A 21,960-nucleotide genomic window follows, 5' to 3' on the forward strand; every position below is an offset into this window, starting at 1 on the left:
GCCCCAGCGATGGGAGAGCCGGTGCGGCAATAACCTCGGAGAAGGTACACAGCCACTAAGAAGTCAGTAAGGAAGAAGTCACTAAAGGTCCTCTAAATTACCAGCCTCGAGGGACACATCCTTTCCGGGCGATGAGAGGGTCTCCGAGAGTAAGGCAAGTGATCAGTAATTCTGCTATCATCAGAGGCCACCCCTTGGAGCACGGGGTCAGGGGCCTAAGAATAACAGTGACTTGGCAGCTTATCTTAGAGGCAACAAGACATAAGAAATCTTGTCTTCAATTGACTGAAGTCAGGCAGTTGAAAAGGAGCCAGGGAGAACAATCCATGATGCTCCTATCATCCATATACAGAGACATATAAAAGCAATTCAATTGAAAAAGAAGAAAAGAGAGAACACGGAATCATGGTTTTTTTGTTTGTTCGTTTTGTTTGTTTTTTAAGATTTTACTTATTCGCGCGTGAGAGAATGAGAGACAGAGGGCATAAGAGGGAGGAGGGAGCCCGATGTGGGACTCGATCCCGGGACTCCAGGATCATGACCTGAGCCGAAGGCAGTCGCTTAACCAACTGAGCCACCCAGGCGCCCACGGAATCATGTTTTTGTTTTTATTCTTTTTTTTTTAATTACCTTGAATTATATATCTGGCTACCTTTGATCTAGCTTCTTTTTCAGAGAACCCAGTTTTTGCTTTCCCTCCAGATATCAACCCACCCTCTGACTGGCCTAGTTCCTCTTATTTTTCTTCCATTCTGGCTGGTACTGAGGCAAAGAGGAAGGGAAAGCACAGGATGTGGTGAGGAGCGAGCACCTGGGAGTCACAACTGGATTGGTATGACCACCCTGCCACTTCCTAGCTGTGTGATCCTGGCCCAGTGACTTACTTTCTCTTTGACGCAGCGTCTTGCTCTGTGAAAAGGAGGAAGAACTCAGTAGTAGAAAGAATACCTTCAATGGGTGAATGCGGTCAAAAAGGTACAAACTTCCAGTAGTGAGACAGATAAGTCCTGGGGGTATGATGTACAGCATGGGGACCGTAGCTATAACAATGCTGTAGCGTATATTTGAAAGTTGCTCAGAGAGTACATCTTAAAAGTTCTCACCCCGGTGGGGGGGGGGGGGGATGCCTAAGTATGTGAAGTGATGGATGTTAACTGAACTTATCATGGTAAACATTTTGCAATATCTACATACCTCAAATCACTATGTTGTACACCTTAAACTAATATCATGTCATATTGCAATTATATTTCAGTCATTTTTGGAAAAGAAAAGAATACCTCATCATGCCAGCCTCACAGGATAGTTGTGAGTATTAATGGAGACAATACTTATAATACGCCTAACGAAGTCTCTGGTACCCAGGAAGCTGACGCAGGCGCTACTCTAGGTGGCCGAGAGCAATGGCTGCCCTCACGGTGCTCTCGGAACATGCATTGGGATCTGAGGTCCTCCAAGAAGAGGTCCTTGGGGATTCATTTTAATAAGTAAGAATTATTTTTTCATGAACACACAAGTAAACTGGAAGACTCTTTTCTCTTTTTATAACTTTTAAAACTTATTCTCTGTAATCTCATATACAACATTTATGAGTATGGTAATCCCCCATTCTCATAAAAAATACAAAGAAAATTCTCATCCAAATTGTCAACGTTTCCAAATGTTTAGAATCCAGAACAACCAGAAGTTTCTGCAAACAGATGTCAATTCCTTTCTTTTCCTCAAGTAAGCCCCCTTTTTATTCATATAGTCGCCCATGCCTCCTCCTTAGCATCGTGGTTCTCTTGGTGTTTTCTTGACACTTTTTAGTTTCCCTCCATACGCTCTCCCTGGAGGGCAAGCTTCTCCCAGTCTCCCCTCACCTCCAGTGTCTCCTGAGCACCATCTATGTGGTGCCCTCAACAAGCCCCTTCAAGGTTCTGGTTTTTTGTTTTTGTTTTTAAGATTTTATTTATTTATTTTTGTGAGAGAGAGAGAGAGAGAGAGAGAAAGAGAGAGGAGAGAGAGCATGAGCCAGGGGGAGGGGCAGAGGAAGAAGCAGCCTCCCTGCCCCACAGGGAGTCTGATGTGGGATTTGATCCCAGGACCCTGGGATCATGACCTGAGCTGAAGGCAGAGGCTTAACCCACTGAGCCACCCAGGCACCCCAAGGCTCTGTTTTTGCAAGGGTTGCTCCTCTGTCAAGAGTGATCATCCCTCATCCTGTTTTAACAGACGCTTCTTAAGGCCCTGCTCAGATGTCAACTCCCTGGTGAAATCTCTTCAACTCTGCTCTCTACACGCACCGTTCCTATGACGCGAAGACACACGTAAGTCACTCATGCACAGTTCTGCCTCCCTCCTCAGACTCAGGGCTTTCAGAGCAGTGCCTCAAAGTGTGTACGAATCGCCCAAAGGTCTTTTGAAAAATGTAGATTCTGCTCTACACTTTGTGAGTTCTGATTCAGTGAGTCTGGGATGGGGCCTGAGATGCTGCAGCTCCTGAAGCTTCTCGATAATGTGGATCTACTGCCCTGTAATCCACTTGAGAAGCTTTTAAGAACCTTTCTGAAATGTCAGTGATTTGGCACTTCATCATCATCATCATCATCATCATCATCTTTTAACCAGGCTGCCAGCAACTGTACTTAGGAAGATGAAAGAGACGTCAAGCCTGCCTGAAATAATGCAGGGCGGGGGCAGACAGGGAACGGGGGTGAGGGAAGCTGGACAGAGCAGGTAGAACCAGAAAAAGGAAAGGAGAGAGAATGCGGTTAGCGAAGAGGCAGGAGATAGCAAAGAGAGGACGAAAAAGGAGTGAAAACTACGGGGCGAGAGAAGACAATAGGAAAGCCCACATTGTCTGACTTTCCAGAGTGAGGGGGAGGACTTCTGGGTGCCATCCCTCCCAAGGGTGGGTACTCCAGCCATTTACGCCACCGGAGAAATGTGCTCAGAGCTTCCCCACTTCCTTCTAAAGCTTCTTCCTTCCTTCCTGATTGAGGAATGAGCTACCGATGGCAGAGTAATGACAAATGAGAGCCCCTCTCACGATTGTGAACGGACAGCATGGTTTCTATCAGCTCACAAAATTGATAATGGCAGAAAGTATTTTACTCTTAGACTTCAAACTGACTGTCCACCAAAACAACCACACAAAAGTTACCTGATACAGTTCGATCCGTTGTTCGGGCACTCTGGCTTTTGGGTTCTGCAAACGAAAGACTCTGAACTCTGCTTTCACCAAATTGGATGCATTCTTCTCCATCGCCGAGACGTCAAATCGGACAATTCTGAAGTAGGGTCTGTAGAAAGTGGGCGGGATGGCATCTGTAAAAAGTTAGGGTAATCATTGAAAATGATAAAACCCATTGTTCTCTCAAAAAAGACCGTGAGGCATGAGATCGTCTCAAGAAAACATCAGGGAAATATCTACAGAATGATTTCGTTTCCAAGGGCCAATTTAATACCATTAACAATTTAACCAGAGGGGGGGAAAATAAATAAACATGTGCATTTGGTTACAGGAGTCGCAGATTAATAGAGATTAACAAACCACTTCCAACTCCATTTGAGGGCACGCAGTTAACCCTATCCTTTGAAAGTTGACAAAGCAGTGGAAAATCCTAGACGGTTATGAATTGGAACAAGTTCGTGACAGTTGATGCCTAGAGAGAGCTGTCGGGCTTGCATACACTTTAATCAGATGTGCCAAGAAAATAGCTCCTAATGGCAAGCAGTTTGCCCATGTATTTTTTTTCCTTGAAGTTTTGGCATCAGAATACTCTACTCTATCCAGGTTCATGTATTGCATCTTTTTTGGCTTCAAGAGTTTGGTTTTTCATACACCTATGACCAAATACACCCTCTAGTGAAGTTAGGGTGAGAAAATCTGGATTAAAAAAAAACAAAAAACTACACCCACATACTGGTTATCCTGGCTAATGACGAGAAAGAGTCAGCCCCAACTCCCTCAGTTCGAAGCCCCGGAAAACACAAAGAGACAGATAGTACACAACAATTTCAAGGTCATGGGTTGCTAGAGGTTTGCTGTTATTTTGCAGTAATATGCCACCACCTTTGAATAAACACCTGAGCACCAACAAAACCAAAGCAGGTCATAATCCCAGCCACATGCTTCATATGTGGCACCCGTTTATTGAGCATGTACACTGGGCAGGCCACTTGTTCCAGATGTTTCTACAATTCTCCTCCCACATCTTCTGCAAACCTTCTTTCATTATTCTGGAATGCTCTGTCCAAATCGGGTAGCTCCAGTACTGTCTACCCTCTTCTCAGCTATGTAGCTTCATTACAACATAATCATTCACAGTTGTTTATGGCTTTTTACAAGTGTTTTTATTACTTCTGCATTATGTTTGTTTATTTTGTTTTCCCCCGTGAAATTTTAAGAATCTTGAGGGCAGAGACCAGATTTGCCAGGTCTTCCTTCCCCCTGCCCCCACCCCCCCCATCCCTAGGACAGGGCCCTGCACACATGGAATTCACCAAGGATCCACTGTTTGCATAGTTGGTCATCAATGGGAGGCTTGAAAGACTCGGCCATCTGGCTATTGGCAAGACTAACTTCTTATTAAATAAACAAGCCATGTTGCCGATCTTAAAATAGAAATAAATACCTTTCGTGATTTTTGGGGAAGCCCGTGCCCTGACAATGAGACTGGAAAAAAAAAAATGCTAGGAACACACCGCCATTCGCTGATCTTAAGAGCTCGGCAGTCTTTTCCCTCAAGGGGGCTTACCCCCATCCCACCCCTTTGTCCTGTGACTCTCAGAAGGCTGCTTCTGAGGAAGCGGTGAGTTCCTCCCAGCCACGCTCCGCACCCAGGGTGACTGCCTCGCAAACGACCGACCGACCGACTGTGTGAATGGAAGCTTTGTAGCTCGTGAGCCAGGCGTCTCCGAAACAAACAAACAAAATAAAAACCCCCAAAAATCTAAAGCATCCAGGTGTCAGAGAAAAGAAAGTATTCATGCAGACACAGTGATGGCCCAGTGCATTACGACTGTGAATGAGCCGGTGGACGGTTTTCAGGCAGACAAACATGCCTACAAGTAGCCAGGTTTCCCAGAGCCCCCTGAGCACTGCGATTGAAAAAGGTCGCTGCTAGGAAGAAATTGATCTTTCTCTCCTCTGGAACATGCCCAGCCCAGGTGATTGGACAAGCTGGTCCTGGCCTGACCAGCTCAGCTGCCAACAGGCCAGATGCCCAGGCAGAGAAGCTGGGGCAAGGCTGGAGCCAGGCTCTCTGGCTTCCTACATCCTAGAGTTTGGCCAGAACCTTCCGCAAGGCCTAGTGGCTGCATTCATCTTCACACGGCCTCCCCATTAGACAGCAGAAGCTTCAGACATGCTCTGAGAGAGCATCCTGCAAGAGCAAAGCTGATTCAGTGCATTTCCTGTCATTAGGCCGAGTAAACATCTCGTGAGCTGTTTGCCCCTCTTCATTCAGCAGAACCCCCACAGGCCAGTTCTCCTTCCCCAAACACCCATCTTTCACACCCACCCGCCCCAATCTCATCCTTCCATCGAGTTTGTAAATAAGTGCTCTTGAGATTTATTTTTATTCTCTTTTGTGTTTATGAAACTTTGAGTGATTTTTTTTTTTTCCCCTTTTCTGGTCTTCTGCCCAAACTCACTCTTTCTTTTTATGGCTGCTTCTGACCACGAGGTCAATTTTGTTTCCTCCTCTTCTAAGCAAATCGTCCAATGATCCTGTCCCAGGCTTTTGAGCTTGGAAGGGGCGTCTGCAAATATTTACAGGAGGAGCTTGACGCTCAAGTGCCACTGGGCTCTGCTCCCTACACACTGGCCAGCAGCCCTCCTCCCCTCTGGCGCCTCGAACCCATCGGCGAGCTCCATGTCAGGGTCCGATAACACAGACCCGCGTCTGGGAGCTTCTTGCTTTAGAAGCACAAGGAGTTCAGGCACGAAGGGAAAAGCCCACGGAGCAGCCTCTACCAGCAACTCTGCTTCGGTCTCGTCACCACAGTGCAGGGATCCGGCCAAGAGGAAGCCGCAGCCTCCCCCCACACCTCTGCTCCAGCACACCCGAGCAGCAGAGCCCTCCATAAAGACTGTTGACCAAAAAGAGCTGACGACCGCTTCCAAGGGCTGGTTGCAGCTATCCCCTGCTGTCATCTGCTTTGGGTCACCAGCCCCCTGCCTGGCGGAGGAACTTGAGCGACTCGGCAAATGTTTCTGCATTTGGCGTGGGGCGGGGGGGGGGGGGGGGGGGGGGGGCGGGAAGCGTCACAGCAAATTGCTCTGGCCTGGGCTGTGACCCTACCCTTACCTCATCAAAGCTTTGGGAGGCACGGTGCGGGGAGAGCCGACCGCAGCCCATCGACACCCAGCCGGGGATGAGGCCGGCTAGCTCCCCGGGCACAGGGCGCCAAAGCAGCAGGGTAGGTATTTAATGGCTTGTGCAGCCCTGATCCACCCCCTTAGCCTTGGAGGGATGGAGCTTTTTCCTCTGCCTTCTCCAAGAACTCATTTCCCCCGTTGGAATGGGAGTTCTCCCTCAAGTCCTCTGTAATTCCAATCCCAGCTCCTACTCCATCGCCAGGTGGTCAGGTACTTGGGCTCGACCTTTGCCAACTTATCCACACTCACATCCTCATTGGCTCCTGCCTCTCCATTTCTGACCCACTTTTTTTTTTTTTTTTGGTTTATTCAAATCGATTTTCCTGCAACGCTTTGGATCAGACCATCAGGCTGATTCCGTGCCTCGTCCCGTGCTCTCTCCTGTGGGCCTGCCTCTCAGGGAAAATCTTGCACATGGGAGATTCCAGAATGACATCAAGTGAGTGGTGTCCCCCTCTCCTCAATCCTGGCCACACCTCCCGGCTGAATCAGATTTGGGGGAATGGACAAGAGGGAAAAAAAAATGAGGAAATCTAAGTAGTTATCACCTTACAAAGTCAGTGAACAGAAAGCCTAATTATAGCAGTTAATCACAAGCTACTTTTATAAGCATTGTATACTGACTTGTTATCTGTTCCAATAATGTAATAATAGCTCATTGTATATTATCTTCTCCCAAAGTAAACACCTCCTGTCCAGGAATCTTTCCGTCCAGTTCTTTGGTTCTCCAGAGCCCGGGGCCCGCTGCAGGGACGTGTGCCCAGGGCAGTTACACAGAGTCCCTGTGCTCAGCAAAGCCTCATATTTGAGATTAATGTTCTACAGTCACCATCTTGAAATCCTTAATAATTTCATCTTTGAATTTAGGCTGTAGAAGGGAAGTCTGATGGGACAAATGAGACGTGTGCAGGGGGCATAAACCCTTGGCTCGTGAGCTATTGAATCTCTTGTTACCCGCGGGCCTTCCGAAGATTGGTCCTCAGCCCCCTAGCCCTGCCCCTCTGGTGCCCCCAGCCTCACCGGGGAGAGTCAGGGTCAGGCACACACCAGTGAAGTGTGTCAGAATGCATTTGGAGGGCAACTCTTGGCCACTCTTGATCCAGGTACCAAGCATGCTGCAGAGTTTGCAATCTTATGGGTTGTTGTGGCAGTCCCATGGGAAGGGAGATACCAGGCTCAACGTGGCATCAGTCTGGTGGCTGGAGGCAGGGGGCACCCAGCTACACAGTCCCAGGCTAGAGGGCAGGGCCCCCGGGGCCTGCGAGTCTGCTCCTACTCTGGGAGGGTCCCCATACCCAAGGGAACACGACATCAGAGCGCACGTGAAAACACCGCACCAGGTCAAGACAGAGGAGAGGGAAAGGAATCGTGGAACCAAAGGAAAGCATTTTGTATTTTAGAATCTTTGACAGTCTATGTTCCCTGCTTTTTAAACAAGAGGCCCCACGTTTTCATTTGGAAAAGCATCCCACACATTTTACAGCTAGCCCCACCCCAGTGAAATCTATAGGAGCTTAATGCCACGCGGGACCTGCAAGGCCATCTGAATTTTAATTCCAAATCATCCAGCGCTAGCTAATGGCAACAGTTTCTCCATCTATGCAATGATTTAAATAATTCCCTATATAATATGCACTGAATCATGTGGTCAGGATGGCATACCTAAGCGGATGGAACATTGGAGCACTGGTTTAGCACAGATTTCCCCTCAGAAAGGTCCCTTCCTGTCCCCCTTCCTATTCTGCAGCAAAGCCGCCAAGTGGTCCTCGGGCCTTCCTTGAATATCCTCAGGGAGAGACAACTCTCCTACCGCCTGACGAACTTAAATTAGAGGAGGAGACGGGAAGGAGCAGAAGCAGCTAAGTGTACTGGGGCAGTTTATAAACGACTCTATGAGTCAACCAAAGTTCTCTCAGGTTCCCCATCACTGGCCTTCAGCAATCTGCCTCAGAAAGGGGCCGAGAATTCTTTCTTCTCACCAGACTTCTCTGTGTCAAGCTATTCCACCTCCCACTACGATGCTCATAGTAGGACTACTTACCAAAAAAGGCAGCAAAAACCAAAACCTGAGGAAAGTCTGACAACATCACCAGTATGTGATGAGCTCTGACAAAGAATGTGGACTGGGGGACTGAAAGAAATACCCCCAAGAATGTGCAGAGCTCAGCCTTTAGGAAGGCAATGCTTCACTCATCCATCTGTTGCTTACTTCCTACTAGGTTTGTCTTCTTGCCTGAGGCATTCACCGTTCACCTGAACCTTAAATACAAGTTAGTATCCCTTCTTGGGCTCCTGGTGATTAGTGGATGTGTGGACCCTCCATAGCAGGGGTTCCCAAAGCGTGGGTGTGGGGTAGGGCTGGTCTGCATTTCATCGAACTCCTTGGGTGACTCGTACCTTCCCTAAACCTCAAGAACCACTGAAATAAAAGACAGAAGAAAAGAAATCCACAAAGACAGACAGCCAAAGGCGCTTATTAATATGCTTATCACCTGGCTCCATCCCAGACCTACTGGGTGAATTTCGGATGATTTTTTTTACAATCAGGTCTGATAGCATCTGCCCTAGACTATGGTCCAACCCCCTATGACAGACTTTTTTTTTTTTTTTTGAAAGCACTGATCGTCTTCCAATGGACTACTGAAGTTGACAATACTAATTATTTAATTAGTCTATTGCTTTTTTATTGTCCATCTCCTGCTGCTAGAATAGAAACTCCACGGAGGGATCTTTGTTTTGTTCAATTAAGTATCCAAAGTATCTAGGAAAGTACATAGAACATAGTAGTCATTCGATAAGTAGTTTTGAATGATTTTTTTTTAAAAGACAAAGGAGTATCTAAACTTTTTTTTTTAAGAAAGAAAGTTATTTATTGGAAGCATCTAAAATTGTGATCAGGCATTACACATAGAAAAAAGAGTAGGACCGAGAAAAGATGAAATTACAGCAACACGAGACTCTGATAGAGGAAAAATAGAATTTCCCCATGATTTGCACTAATTGTCTCCCTTGACTCCACATTTCAAACTAAAGACCTTTGAAAATATGAATGTCTGGGTCCCAGCCCCAGAGATTGTTTAATTAATTGGACTGAGAGTGCCTTTTCTAAGCTCCTCAGCTGATTCTCAAGCAGAGAGAATAGAGACAGTTCCTTAAGAAGGAACTGATAACACTTAGCTTGAAGAAGAGACAACTTAGAGACACCAGGGAGACTCCAAATATTCCAGGAGCTTGCATATGGGAAGTTCTTACTTTCTAAATGGGCCAAAGAGTCATATTTTGGCTCAATATAGCAATAATTTTTCTAATAATTTAGAAGAGTTTAAAAAAATGCACTGTCCTTCAAGGTTGGGAGTGCTCCCCTCACTGAAGAATTCATGTAGTTTTGAGATGAAAGATGCAGTGGGGTGTCCTGAATCGGGTTGAACTAGGTGGCTCACTTGGAGCTCATCTTTCTCGTTTTGATGTTCTCCATTCATGAAACCCCCCAAAAATGGTTTTCTCCCCTAAATCCCACATTAGATGATTGTCATTCACCACCTGCATGGGAATTACCTGGGCAGGGGAGCTTACTAATATGCTTATCACCTGGCCCCATCCCAGACCTACTGGGTGAATTTCAGATGATTCTGTTTTACACTCAGGCCTGATAGCGTGTGCCCTAGACTATGGTCCAACCACAACAACATTGGCAGGCTTCCCTTTCCATTACTCAGTGTCATGAACTAGCCAAGGATGAATTAAAAATGTCCATCCACCACCCACACCCTGAAAAAGAATGGCCTGGTGTCACTGCAGCTTCAGAATTCTACTTCATGACCCCCTCCCATTTTATACTAGCTTCATATACTTCATTTCTGCTCAGAGGGTGTTTTTCAACCCCATTTCACAGATAAAGATATTAAGAGCAAGGAGAGTGAACTAGCTCTTGGCTAAGGTCAAGGCGAGCCTGGCCCTTCAATCAAAAGCTCTGGCTTTTTACTATAATGCCTGCCTTCTGTGAAAAGGAGCCCCTTGAACAGAAGGCGTGAATATTATCCCGGGCAGAAATACTGACCCAGGCATTGGGACATTGTTGCAAAACCCAACACGAAGTGGCTTCTTCTCAACTAGGGATCAGCTTGACCTCGCCTTAAAGCTCAACAGAGTTCAGTGCAAGATCAAGTATTTTCACCAATACTCTTTTTTTTTCTTAAATGTTTCATTTATTTATTCATGAGAGGTAGAGAGACAGAGAGAGAGGCAGAGGCAGAGGGAGAAGCAGACTCCCCGCCTAGCAGGGAGCCCGATGCAGGACTTGATCCCAGGACCCTGGGATCACGACCCGAGCTGAAGGCAGACGCTCAACCATCTGAGCCACCCAGGTGCCCTTCACTGATACTCTTGGAAAGAATGACCCCGATTTGGACATCTGGGGCTTGTTCAGTGTGAATGTTTCCCCATGAGACGCACTTTGCCAACATCAGTATGGTCCAGAACCCTATGGCCCCCCCCACAGATGTGCCTGGTCGCCCTCGGCCCAGTGGCATCCATTGGCTCCTAGAATGAACAGAGCTAACTTCTCAGCTCCCACTCCAGAAATGACCACTTTTCATGCAGCTCTCCAGTAATTGGCATGGACTTTTGACATGCCTAATGAATGTAGCCGCCCCTTGTTCCTGCCATCCCCAGCTTTGAGGGAAATAGTTTGGGGTTCATTAGACATCCCCCAGAGTGCGGCAAGACAAGCAACCCACTGAACGGTTGGAGGGCAATAAACTAGCCTCTATTTGTGTGTGCAGAGACACAGCCAGCAAGAAACCAAGACAATTGTGTTTTGGGGTTTTCTGAAATTTGTCTTGGCACACGGGCTATGGATTTTATTTCACTACCACATCCCAAACACTGCTGACATTCAAGTCACAGCAATTTAACCCAAAATGACTGAGAAATAAACAGCGCATCAGCAGTGGTTTCTGATGTTCTCTCGGGCCATCCCTCCTATTAAATGTAACACTGCACCGGAGCATCTGCCATTGAAGGGGGGTGGGGTGGGGCGTCTCCAAGTCGGGGACAGTGTTGAACTTGACATGCTGTTGGCATCTGCAAGGCTAATTGTGTCAGCATCAGCTTATGTGACTTGGTCTTCAGCTCACTGCTATTCGAGACTGTGCATGCTGTCCGCAGGAGTTTCTGGGCCCCTTCCCGCACAGAGAAAATGCAGTAAAATAACAGTGGGGCCGGCCCCTGGCAGTTGGCTTTCTTGAATTGTGACAGACACGCGGTTTCTAGTGTCTGTTCCCAAGTTTCCATCGGGCTCATAAAACCCCACCTACATGGAAACACCTCTTCTGGCCCAATTCCTCTAACGTGTCTCCCTCATCACGCTCAGGGCTAGGTCGGCGATGTGTGTAGGGTGTGCTGGGTTTTAGCAGCACAATCTGTGGTTGTGGAAAGGGGCAGGCCAAGCCCTGCTGCTGAGAGACCAGTGGTTAACTGAGAGAGGGTCAAAGGCGGTGAGCGTGGTGAGGGTTCCCGGACCCACCTCTGTGGGCAGGTGTCCCCGTGAGGGTGGCATCTCCCTTTCCAATGCCCTCCCAGCAGAGGGGTCTTCTCATGATTGGAACAGGCAGCTGAAGGCACTCTTCTCTGTCACTGTCTCATTCTCTAAAGCACATAAAAGCTCTCTTGGCTTGGGTTTCTTTCTCTCTCCCCATTCTTATCTTCTCTCCTTCCTTTGCTCCATTTTCTCTCTCTGTTTCTACTCTCTTCTCTCCAATTTGTGCTTTAGTCTCTCTATGACATCTAATGGGGCAAAATAGTCATGATTCGGGTCCACTGATAGCATTTAAAGAGGCCATTGACCCCATGACATAGCTATCCATACAACTATTCTAGAATTCAGAACGGCTCCCAACAAGGTCAGTAGAAAAAAAGGCAATATGTGTTGATTTCGCTGACAAGTTAAACTTGAAAACTTAGGATGTCATCCTTAATCTCTTAATGGAGTAATGGACTAGAAGCACACTTCATTTTTAATCTCTTTTTACAGGTTGAGAAACTGAGGAGCAAAATCTTCCCAGGATTACACCAAACATTGCCAAAATAAGGCTTCAAATGCACAGTCTGAGACATTTCTCGCTCATCCCTGCAAAGAACGCATTCTTATCCCTACACTTCCAACAATCCCCCTTTCCAGAACCGATTGCACTTTCCCTGCAGCTCTAGAATGACTGGTGTGGATTTTCGACATGCTTAATGGGCATAGTGGCTCTTTACTGGGCTGAAAATCTTCCTCTAATCTTTCTGACATTATGGCAGTGATGCGTATAATGGCCAATGCGTGCCTGGTACTGTGAGCTTCTCCCTGTGTTTGCTGTAAGCTTCTTGCTTGTGGCCTAACTTCTTTGTCAGGCGATTGCCTAATCACTTGGAGGTACTGGGCTGATCTATAGCTCTGCCCTAAAGCTAAGCTACTAAGCAGCAAGGCACACCCTGCTAGGACTGCAAGCTATTTACCAACTTAACCAAGTGGCAGGGGCTATTATTATGAACGTATTAAATTCATGACTTGGGAGTGAGTAAAGACGAAGAGGAATGGATGGTCTGGATTATCCAGTTTGAGAGAAGGAGAGCAAATACAGCCCACATTCGGTCTCTCTGAAACTCTACACTGCACTTAGAATTGAGAGCACATCAAGGCATTGCCTGGCACCTAACAGGTGCTCTTCTCAGGGTTGTTGGCAACTAATTCCTCTTACTGCAGTTTTCTCTACAACAAGAGAAGACCCGATTATTGTCTCTTCCAGAACTCCTCAGTGACAGAGAACTCAAAATTCAGGTAGCGGGTCTCCTACAATGTCTGACAGCTCGGGGTTGCACAAAAGCTCTTCCCTATGCTGCGCTGAGATGGGCCAAGCTCTTCCCTACGCTGCGCTGAGATGGGCCAAGCTCTTCCCTACGCTGCGCTGAGATGGGCCAAGCTCTTCCCTACGCTGCGCTGAGATGGGCCAAGCTCTTCCCTATGTTGCGCTGAGATCGGCCTGCTTGCAGCCCTTCCCGCTGGGTCTAGTTCTGCAGCACGGGATGATTTACTCTCCCTCTGCTTGACCCTGCTCGGAAATTTGGAAACCAGTTCCTATGTCTCCCCACCCCTATTTTTTTCCTAAGCAAACATCCTTACTTCCTTTCATTATTTTTCAGGAAAGTCTTTTACTTTCGCGTTATCCTCTTTGCTCCAGTCTTAAAATCAGACCCTCAAGTCGGAACGTAATTCTCAAGGCAGAAGAGATGGCACTATGACCTCCCTGCCTGTGCAACTTATACTTTTTTTTATTAATGCAAACCAACAGTAAGTTATTCTCTCTCTTTTTTTCACCTTTGCACTCATATTTTCTATGTCTTTTGAATGCATATTACATTTCAAGTCTGAGGTCTTTTCCATGCAAACTATTTTACAGATGCTACTAGCCTATGTCTTATACCCCGAGGCTTTTTTGGGTGCAGATTTTATAATGATCAACCCCTATTCAAATGCCTCTACTTATGTGACTTCATTCCTCATTTCAGATACGCTGAGATGGATTTGCAATCTGATTTGGTAAGTGTGGACATTCATTTGTTAAATGATATTGCAGAGGACAGAATCTGAAAATCAGAAAGCCACTTAGTACATATTTCATTCAATCCCCTAGACTCCCAGATCATGAACCAAGTTTCTAAATTGTGTTTGGGTGACTACAGAACTGAATCCATACTACAACTTCTTCCTCTGAGCTGTTTCCACTCTGGCAGGCACCAGCGCGCACCGCTCATCTCCGTGGGGACAGACAAGTCCATGGGAAGGGGCCCCTAGCGCCGCGCAGTTACACACTGGTTCCCCAGTGAGGCTGCTCTTTGCCCAGCGGCACGCTTTCTAAGACAGATCAGCAGGCCAGCGGCATCCTACTGCCGGGCATCAAGGAAAATGGCCAACAGGACAAGGCTGAGGAAGTGTCCGGAACCCACCTCACCTCAGAATGCCTGTCCTCTATGAATCGACACTCTGAGGGTTAGTTTCCAAATACGCTTCCTTGAAAACCTGAATGAAAGGTCTGAATTGTTCTTTGTGATGACTGCTAGCCCTGAATCTCAAATGTAAAGATGGCAGGGAGGAAGAACTGCTTTGAAGGAATTTTTAGTTCGCAGATTTTTTTTTTTTAAGATTTTATTTATTTATTTGACAGAGACACAGCGAGAGAGGGAACGCAAGCAGGGGGAGTGGCAGAGGGAAAAGCAGACTCCCCGCGGAGCAGGGAGCCCGATGCGGGGCTCGATCCCAGGACCCTGGGACCATGACCTGAGCCGAAGGCAGACGCTTAAAGACCGAGCCACCTGGGCGCCCCAGCAGATATTCTTATTAGCATTTCAGGAGATGGTCATTCAGTACCTCGCAAAGAATATTCGAGTTTCAAAGGATGGTGCTTTCCTGGCGTTGGTAGATGTATTCAGTAAGGGTGTGTACTCTTCCCCCATCCTGTTTGTACTGGCAACACAACTATGGGCAATCAAGATATGGGACCATACAGGAATTATAGGAATCCAGATTAACTGTGGTGTGAACGTGTTCTGGAATGGAGCCGTGGGTGTTATGCCTGTTTTAAGAAATCATGTTCATTTGGGTGCTAAGCAAATTTCATTCAAGGTGGGGCCACCATTTGTGAGAGGAGAAAAAACAGTCTTTAAAGTAAGAATCTTCATGGCAGAACTAGACCACAGCTGAGTCCTTTAAAATGTGCGAATATGGTTAGCTTTATTAAGTATCCTAGAGCAAGCCCCATGGCTTAGCATCAGTCTCATGAGTTGGGTGTAGAGAGGCTATAAAATGTGTGCAACTTGATCTGCTCTTAGGGACACTGGGATAGACAGCAGCCAGGACATCCCAAAGAGTGATTCCAACCTGTCCCCCTTTCTCCTGTACCCCTGCAAAGACCGAAGGCGCTGAGATTTTGAGGCTAGACAGAATTCTTAAGAAAAAAAAGAGTTTCCCTTCTTTGGGAAAGTGTAAGCTCTGTCTTACGGCTCTCTCTAGTTTTTTCTCAGACACCTTCAGAAGTGTTTCGGACAAGGGGTCAAAACTCAGGTGGTTTCTGAAGCTTTGACTTCAGAAGCTCCATTTTCTCACGGGCCAGCATGCAGATGACACACGACAGATGCTTTTACTTAGTCCCAGAGAGTGGCTCTCCTGTACTTCCTCAAAAGCATTTCCTAAGTGCTCTTTCAAGAAGAGCTCTTTGAAGAAAGCCAGTGCTTTTTAAATGTGTTAGGATAGAAGCAAACAGAAGACCCGGAGAATCAGAGTGGTGTCTACCCAGGTACATAAGCAGAATCAAATAAGCAGCAGACAAAGGTAAAGAACAGCCTGGTGCACCTTAAAGTCAGCGGAATTACTTTTGCCAGGTTACGGTGACTGAATTATGCCTTTTTAGATGCCTCTTTCTTGCCATTTTGCATTGATCTCATTAGACTGTTTTTGGTTTTTTTTCTTTTTTAAATGATACGGAGGACCATCTCATGTTACATTTTTTAAAATGTTTTATGTTTAAAGATTTGATTTATTTGACAGAGACAGAGACAGCGAGAGAGGGAACACAAGCAGGGGGGAGTGGGAGAGGGAGAAGCAGGCTTCCTACCAAGCAGGGAGCCCGATGGAGGGCTCCATCCCAGGACCCTGGGATCATGACCCGAACCAAAGGCAGACGCTTAATGACTGAGCCACCCAGGCGCCCCTGTTTTTTTTTTTTTAATTGAGATATAATTGACATATAATATTCTATTCGTTTCAGCTGTTTCATCAGACCATTTTAAAAGGCTAGACAACATATCTGAAAGGCTTCCCTGTGTCAGAAAAGTGAGAAAATAGCCACTTCCATAATCTCATCTGAATACATCAATTTAGCTTTTGTGTGTACAAGTGAACGAAAGGTCATCAATGAAGAACATACACATTGTGCAGCAGAGCACCCACGGGGTACTGGCTTGAGTTCAGTCACTGCCAGAGGAGCTTGGACAAGGGGACTTGGTAATTCTTTTCAAGAGCTCTTAAACACCTTGAGAATTCTCTTTTAGCAGGGAGTGAGCTGTGTCTTTGCATTCGGCAGCCCTAGATCAGAGAAGGCTGCGAGGCAGCAAGAGCTCTGCTGACATCTGGTCTCTCCAATGAGCTCCTTGGTGAGTTCCCTTTTAGACCTTCCTGACCAGGATGCACATTGAACCAGCCCTGGGAGCACCTGCACTAGGAGGACAGATACTGGGCACACTAGTCCTGGGAGCACAGACACTGGGAGGTTGGGCTCTATGTCGGGGGAGGGGCCTTTGTAACTTCCACGAGCACAGGGCCTAAACCTGTTGCCTTCCCACTCCTGTGTCCTAGCTCCAGACCCAGGACAGGGCCACCCAGCACGTAATAGGTGTTTCAGCATCATAAGGCAGAAGGAAGAGCACTCTTTTCTGAAAAAGCTAAGTCCCGTGATGCCAATGAATGCTAATCACATCAGCACAGGATTTGGTGTTTCACGATACACTTTCGCATCTATTACATCATGGGAGCCGAATAACCTACAAACATTGTAACATGATTCCCAAACCACAATGGAGAGGCCGAATGGTTTTCTTTAAAGGGTTCTCCGGACTTCTTAGTGCCAATCTAATGCTCATCTCCTGACACCGGGCTCAGGAACTGCCTCCCCTGTATGATGTAAAGCAGCCACGGATACTAAAGAGAAGGGTCAGCAGGCTGAGAAGACTGATTTTGAGACCTCCATGATATTCCCACTTGACGAGATACAGCAGCATGGAAATAAACACGCTGTCCTTTCAGCTGCTCTGATGTCCCGTGCGAGGGGTTTGTCCTCACTGTTATTGGGAATAGCTACTCTCATGCCAAGAGCAGAAACACCTTCCCCTAAAAGCACAGCAAGCTGAGGGTGACAATGCAGAGACGGGACCAAGATGGAGAAAGGGACTGATGGTCCTTTCAGGCAGCCACCTCGGGGACCATGATCTACCATGACTGTGTACTTTAGGAATGACCTAGAAATGAGAGAGAGAGAAGCAGGGAGAGAGGCGGGTGCCCCAGTTTCAGCAGGAGAGGTACAATGTCTTTAGAACCTTCTGCTTTCTTCCGTGGTGGGGGAGGGAGAGCCTGGGCCACAGCACCTGCCTCGGTGGGCATAACAAAGAGTCAGAGGCGCTTTTCGACCATCAGCCTCAATGACGAGATCGTTTTGCGGTGTTCAAGGACAGTCCACGATGGCCTGGGAGTTTACAGCACTTTTAAATTTTCCCTCAGGATGTGGAGAACCAGCTGTAGCTGGGACATCTCTTCCCCCCAAGACGGCCTCACTGAGGTCATTCTGCTCGGACAGGCAATCGGTACAGCCCAAACACAGATGGACTTTTACAAATTCCAGCTGATCCCTTTGCTTTTTTTTTTTTAACCAACTGACCATACATTATGCTTTTATGAAGGAAGCTGGGGGGGGGGGCGGCTCAAAGAGGCAAACATGGCTTCTCCAGGGCTCTACTATAATTATACCCTGTGTTTAATCCCACACCCACTGTTCTGTGGGTGCACTGGGTCCTCTAACTATAGAGTCTAATCTTTTTTTTTTTTTTTTTTAAGATTTTATCTATTTGTCAGAGAGAGGGAGAGAGCACAAGCAGGGGGAGTGGAAGGCAGAGGGAGAAGCAGGCTTCCCACTGAGCAGGGAGCCCGATGTGGGGACTCGATCCCAGGACCCCGGGATCTAGACCTGAGCCAAAGGCAGACGCTTCACCGACTGAGCCACCCAGGCGCCCCTAAGAGTCCAATCTTGCCGAAGACAGAGAGGCATGGTTCTGCTCTCAGCGGGCCTTGCAGGCTCCATCCATTTCTAGGAAGAGTCACACTCATCAGGCGGGTCATCGGGGGGTGGGGTAACACGGACAGAGACGTGAACTCCATGGCATGTTCGGCGCCCTCAGATATCTCAGAGCAGGACGCCAGAACTGTGAAAGCGCTTCAGAGAGAGACACACAGAGAGAGAGAGAGAGAGAGAGCGAGAGAGACAGCCTGCACGGAGTCGGTGCTATTCTCACAGCCTTCCGCAACACCACCTTTTCTCGGAAGTCCGGGGCAGCGAAGGGAGGTGAAAAGGTCACATGGGAATGGGTCTTGGGCCGTGGCCACTCAGGCCATGAAGGGGTTTAAGGCGGACGATGCAGGAGGGGCTTTTCAGAAGGAGCCTGAGGAGGGCGGACGGAACAGTTTCCCCGCAGAGTCCTCACTGGGGCGGGTCAGCAAACTCTCCGGGCCTCAGTGCCCTCACGCCCAAGACAACATTGGGCTTGGACTCCACGCGTCCATCTAAGGCCGGGAGAGCTCCGGGCTCCTGCTGAGGTTCTGGGGCTTCAGGTTAGAAAGTACGGACTCCACTATAGCTTGGTGTCCTTTTCTAGCAGGTTTAGGTGCCATGGGTGCTAAGCAAGCCCCCTTCCATTCTTTTTTTTTTTTTAATCTACTACTTTAAAAAATTTTTGATTTAAATTCAATTTAGTTCACCTATATATAGTGTATTATTAGTTTCAGGGGTAGAATTTAGTGATTCATCAGTTGCATATAACGCCCAATGCTCATTCCATCAAGTGCCCTCCTTAATGCCCATCACCCAGTTACCCCATCCCCCCACCCACCTCCCCTCCAGCAACCCTGCTTGTTCCCTCCCGCTGAGTCTCTTATGGTTTGTCTCCCTCTCTGATTTTATCTTCTTCTATTTTTCCTTCCCTTCCCCTATGCCCACTTCCATTCTCAACCATCCTTTCCTCTCTCTTAACCTCCAACAGTGAAGTCTCCACAATCACTTTCAATCACCTCAAAGAAACAACCTCAGAGCGTTGTGTGCTGTGACCCCAACCTACCTTCCCAGCTTCGTGGGCACTCTGCCATCTCCCCTCCCTCCCAGTCTTGCCACAGTGGACTCTGCCCTAAGGGCACCCTGTCATTTCCAGACTTGCCAGGCACCGACACACCACCACACCCATGCCCCTGCCACATCTGGCAAACTTCTACTCATCCTGGGAAGCCCAGCCTTAGTGCCTCCTGTTTTCAGAAGAGTTTCCAGCAGAATCAATTTCTCCCTTCTTTGTGCCCCAATGGCACTTATGTATTATATAGGTATTATAGTCACCTCTCTACATGTTTACCTGATTGATGTGGGCAGCACCAGGGCAAGGACTCAGACTCATTTCTGTGTTTAAACTGTGGTAATGCTGGGACACCTGGGTGGCTCAGTCAGTTAAATGTCTGCCTTCAGCTTAGGTCATGGTCTCGGGGTCCTGGGATCGGGCCCCGAGTCAGGCTCCCTGCTCAGCGGCGAGTCTGCTTCTTCTCCTTCTCCTTCTGCCCCTCCCCACCGCTCATGCTCTCTTTCTCAAATAAATAAATAAAACTTAAATCTTTTAAAAAAATAAAAAAAATAAGATGTGATAATGCCAACTCTCGCCTCTAAGAATTGCTATTAAGGGTTAGATAAAATAATGAATATGAACATAATGAGCACCAACAAGTGTAAGGTTGTATTATAAATGACCGCTGGGAGCAGAATGGGGAAAGCTGCACCCACTCATGGAGACTGATGTCAATAAGACTCTTCTACCCAGGAACAAAGAAGAGGTCCCATATGTCAAAGCTGCAGAGTGCCTGAAACCCTGGGGATGGGAGCACACTTTCCTCTGCCTTATAGAATCAAACACACACACACACACACACACACACACAGAGCACAGTCCTTGGATTTACCTCTGTTACTCCATTTACAACTACTAGAATCCGAAACCAGTGGGCACACGTGAGCCTGATTCAGTAGCACATGTCTTAGAAAACCAGTCTTGGATCCACCGGATTTGCTGACCCACTGCATTACTCACATATAAACCAGGTGCAAAAGCAGATTTCAAGTGATTTTATTATTGAAAGTACCCACACTTACCTACAACTCACAAAGCACGTTCTTGAACATAATCTCATTGTTGAACCCAGTGGCAGTTCATATAAGTGCTGTCTTATTGACAGTGTCCACTCTGTGCCAGATCAGCCCCCTCTCCTCACAGCTCCCAGTACATACATGGAAGGACTGAGACTTACAGCACGCAAGTCACTTGTGCAGACAACAGAGGAGAGGGCTGGAAATTGCAAACCAAGTCTCTCTGTTCCCAAGTCCACACTCTTTCCATGGCCCCACGTCCCCTTCTGATAGAGGTTTGTTCTGTAGCACTTTAAGGACCAGGGGATGGAAAGTCCCAGAACAGCCCAAGCTCAGTATAGCCTTCTCTGGGTCAGAGCTATCCACAGCAGAAGCTGGTAATTTGGGAACAGTCTTATGACAGATTCAAGGAGAGAGGACAGAACCAGATGTCCTTTAAAATGCCACCACCCCGATGACCTAGACACTGTGCTGAAGCTTATCAAACGAGTCTGGTTCTAGCAGTTTGAATCTTCCATTTTCCTAAAGAGGACAGAGGGGAAGGAGTCAGACACATCAAGAGTTCAGAGACTGAACTTATAAAAAGCCTCATTTAGGTTTTGAAGGAGTCGCTGTGAGGTCTGAGCTACATACAGCTCCTTCCCACCAGCCGATGACACATTTGGTGTGTGATTTGCTAGCCCGTCATTCAATGCTATCCATTGTGATTAAGTGAGGAGACTTTTGATCTTACTCTTGACATGTGATTTTATTAAAACACTTCGGTAAAAACTCCCAAGCCTTATGGGTAAGGGGATGGACGGTTTATGCCAAGGACTATCATTTCTTAGTAAGAATTCCCATTTGTCCCTGAAACTGTGTTGCCTTGGGGAAGACCCTTTAACCTCTCTGTGCCTTGTCAACTTGTGACTGCTTCATGGGGCCCTAGTCAGGCTCAAATGTGATGATGTCCGTGAAAGCACTTTGTTTGATGCAAAGCAATAAACAAGCATCAGGTGGTACAGCTGTACTTAAACTTACTCTCAACTGTCCTTGAAGAACAGGCTATCCACACACCCCGGGAAGTCATTCAAGGATAACAAGCATTTGTTCACATTACCTTATCTAATCCCCCGGAAATAACTTTGGAGGTAGATCCCTCACTTTGCAGAAAAGGAAACTGAGGCTCAGGGCTTGGAAACAGAGAGTACTAATAAGTGATTATCAAACCCAAATCCTGACTCCTCACAGGTGCTCTTCCCATTACCACATCACCTCAAACCTGGGAAGGGTTTGTGGCAGATTTCAAGGCACCCTCAGGATGGTTATAGCCGATCCCTATGACATCAGTCCCATGAATGATACTTGCACGGGCCTCGGCATGCACCTGGGCAGCCCCACACACCTGTATCCAAGTCTGGTTTGTTCTCCCAGTTTCGGTGAGCAGCCTCACGGGTCACCCTCGCAGGTCACAGGTCAATGTAACCATCATTCTCAACAGATCTGAATTTTTCCTTCTGTCCCTTTTTGACCAGACCCTAGGGATGTGAATGGACTATCCATGGCCCCTGAGCTTACAGAGGAAGAAGAAGAAGGTGAAGCAAACACATGGTAAATCCACTACCCAGAAAGTCA

At 47.3% G+C, this 21,960-nt stretch overlaps 1 protein-coding gene across 3 annotated transcripts in view; it reads right to left on the bottom strand.

Annotated features, from left to right (window-relative positions):
• TGFB2 (transforming growth factor beta 2) overlaps positions 1-21,960 on the bottom strand; it is an 82,407-nt gene that overhangs the window by 28,719 nt on the left and 31,728 nt on the right. For all 3 annotated transcript variants that reach the window (XM_027610640.2, XM_027610638.1, XM_027610639.1), the window contains one exon: positions 3,146-3,309. In XM_027610640.2, coding sequence (XP_027466441.1) covers positions 3,146-3,309 — 164 coding nt within the window. The remainder of the gene's footprint in view (positions 1-3,145; positions 3,310-21,960) is intronic.

Source organism: Zalophus californianus, chromosome 10 (assembly GCF_009762305.2).
Source record: "Zalophus californianus isolate mZalCal1 chromosome 10, mZalCal1.pri.v2, whole genome shotgun sequence".
Lineage (NCBI taxonomy): Eukaryota > Metazoa > Chordata > Mammalia > Carnivora > Otariidae > Zalophus > Zalophus californianus.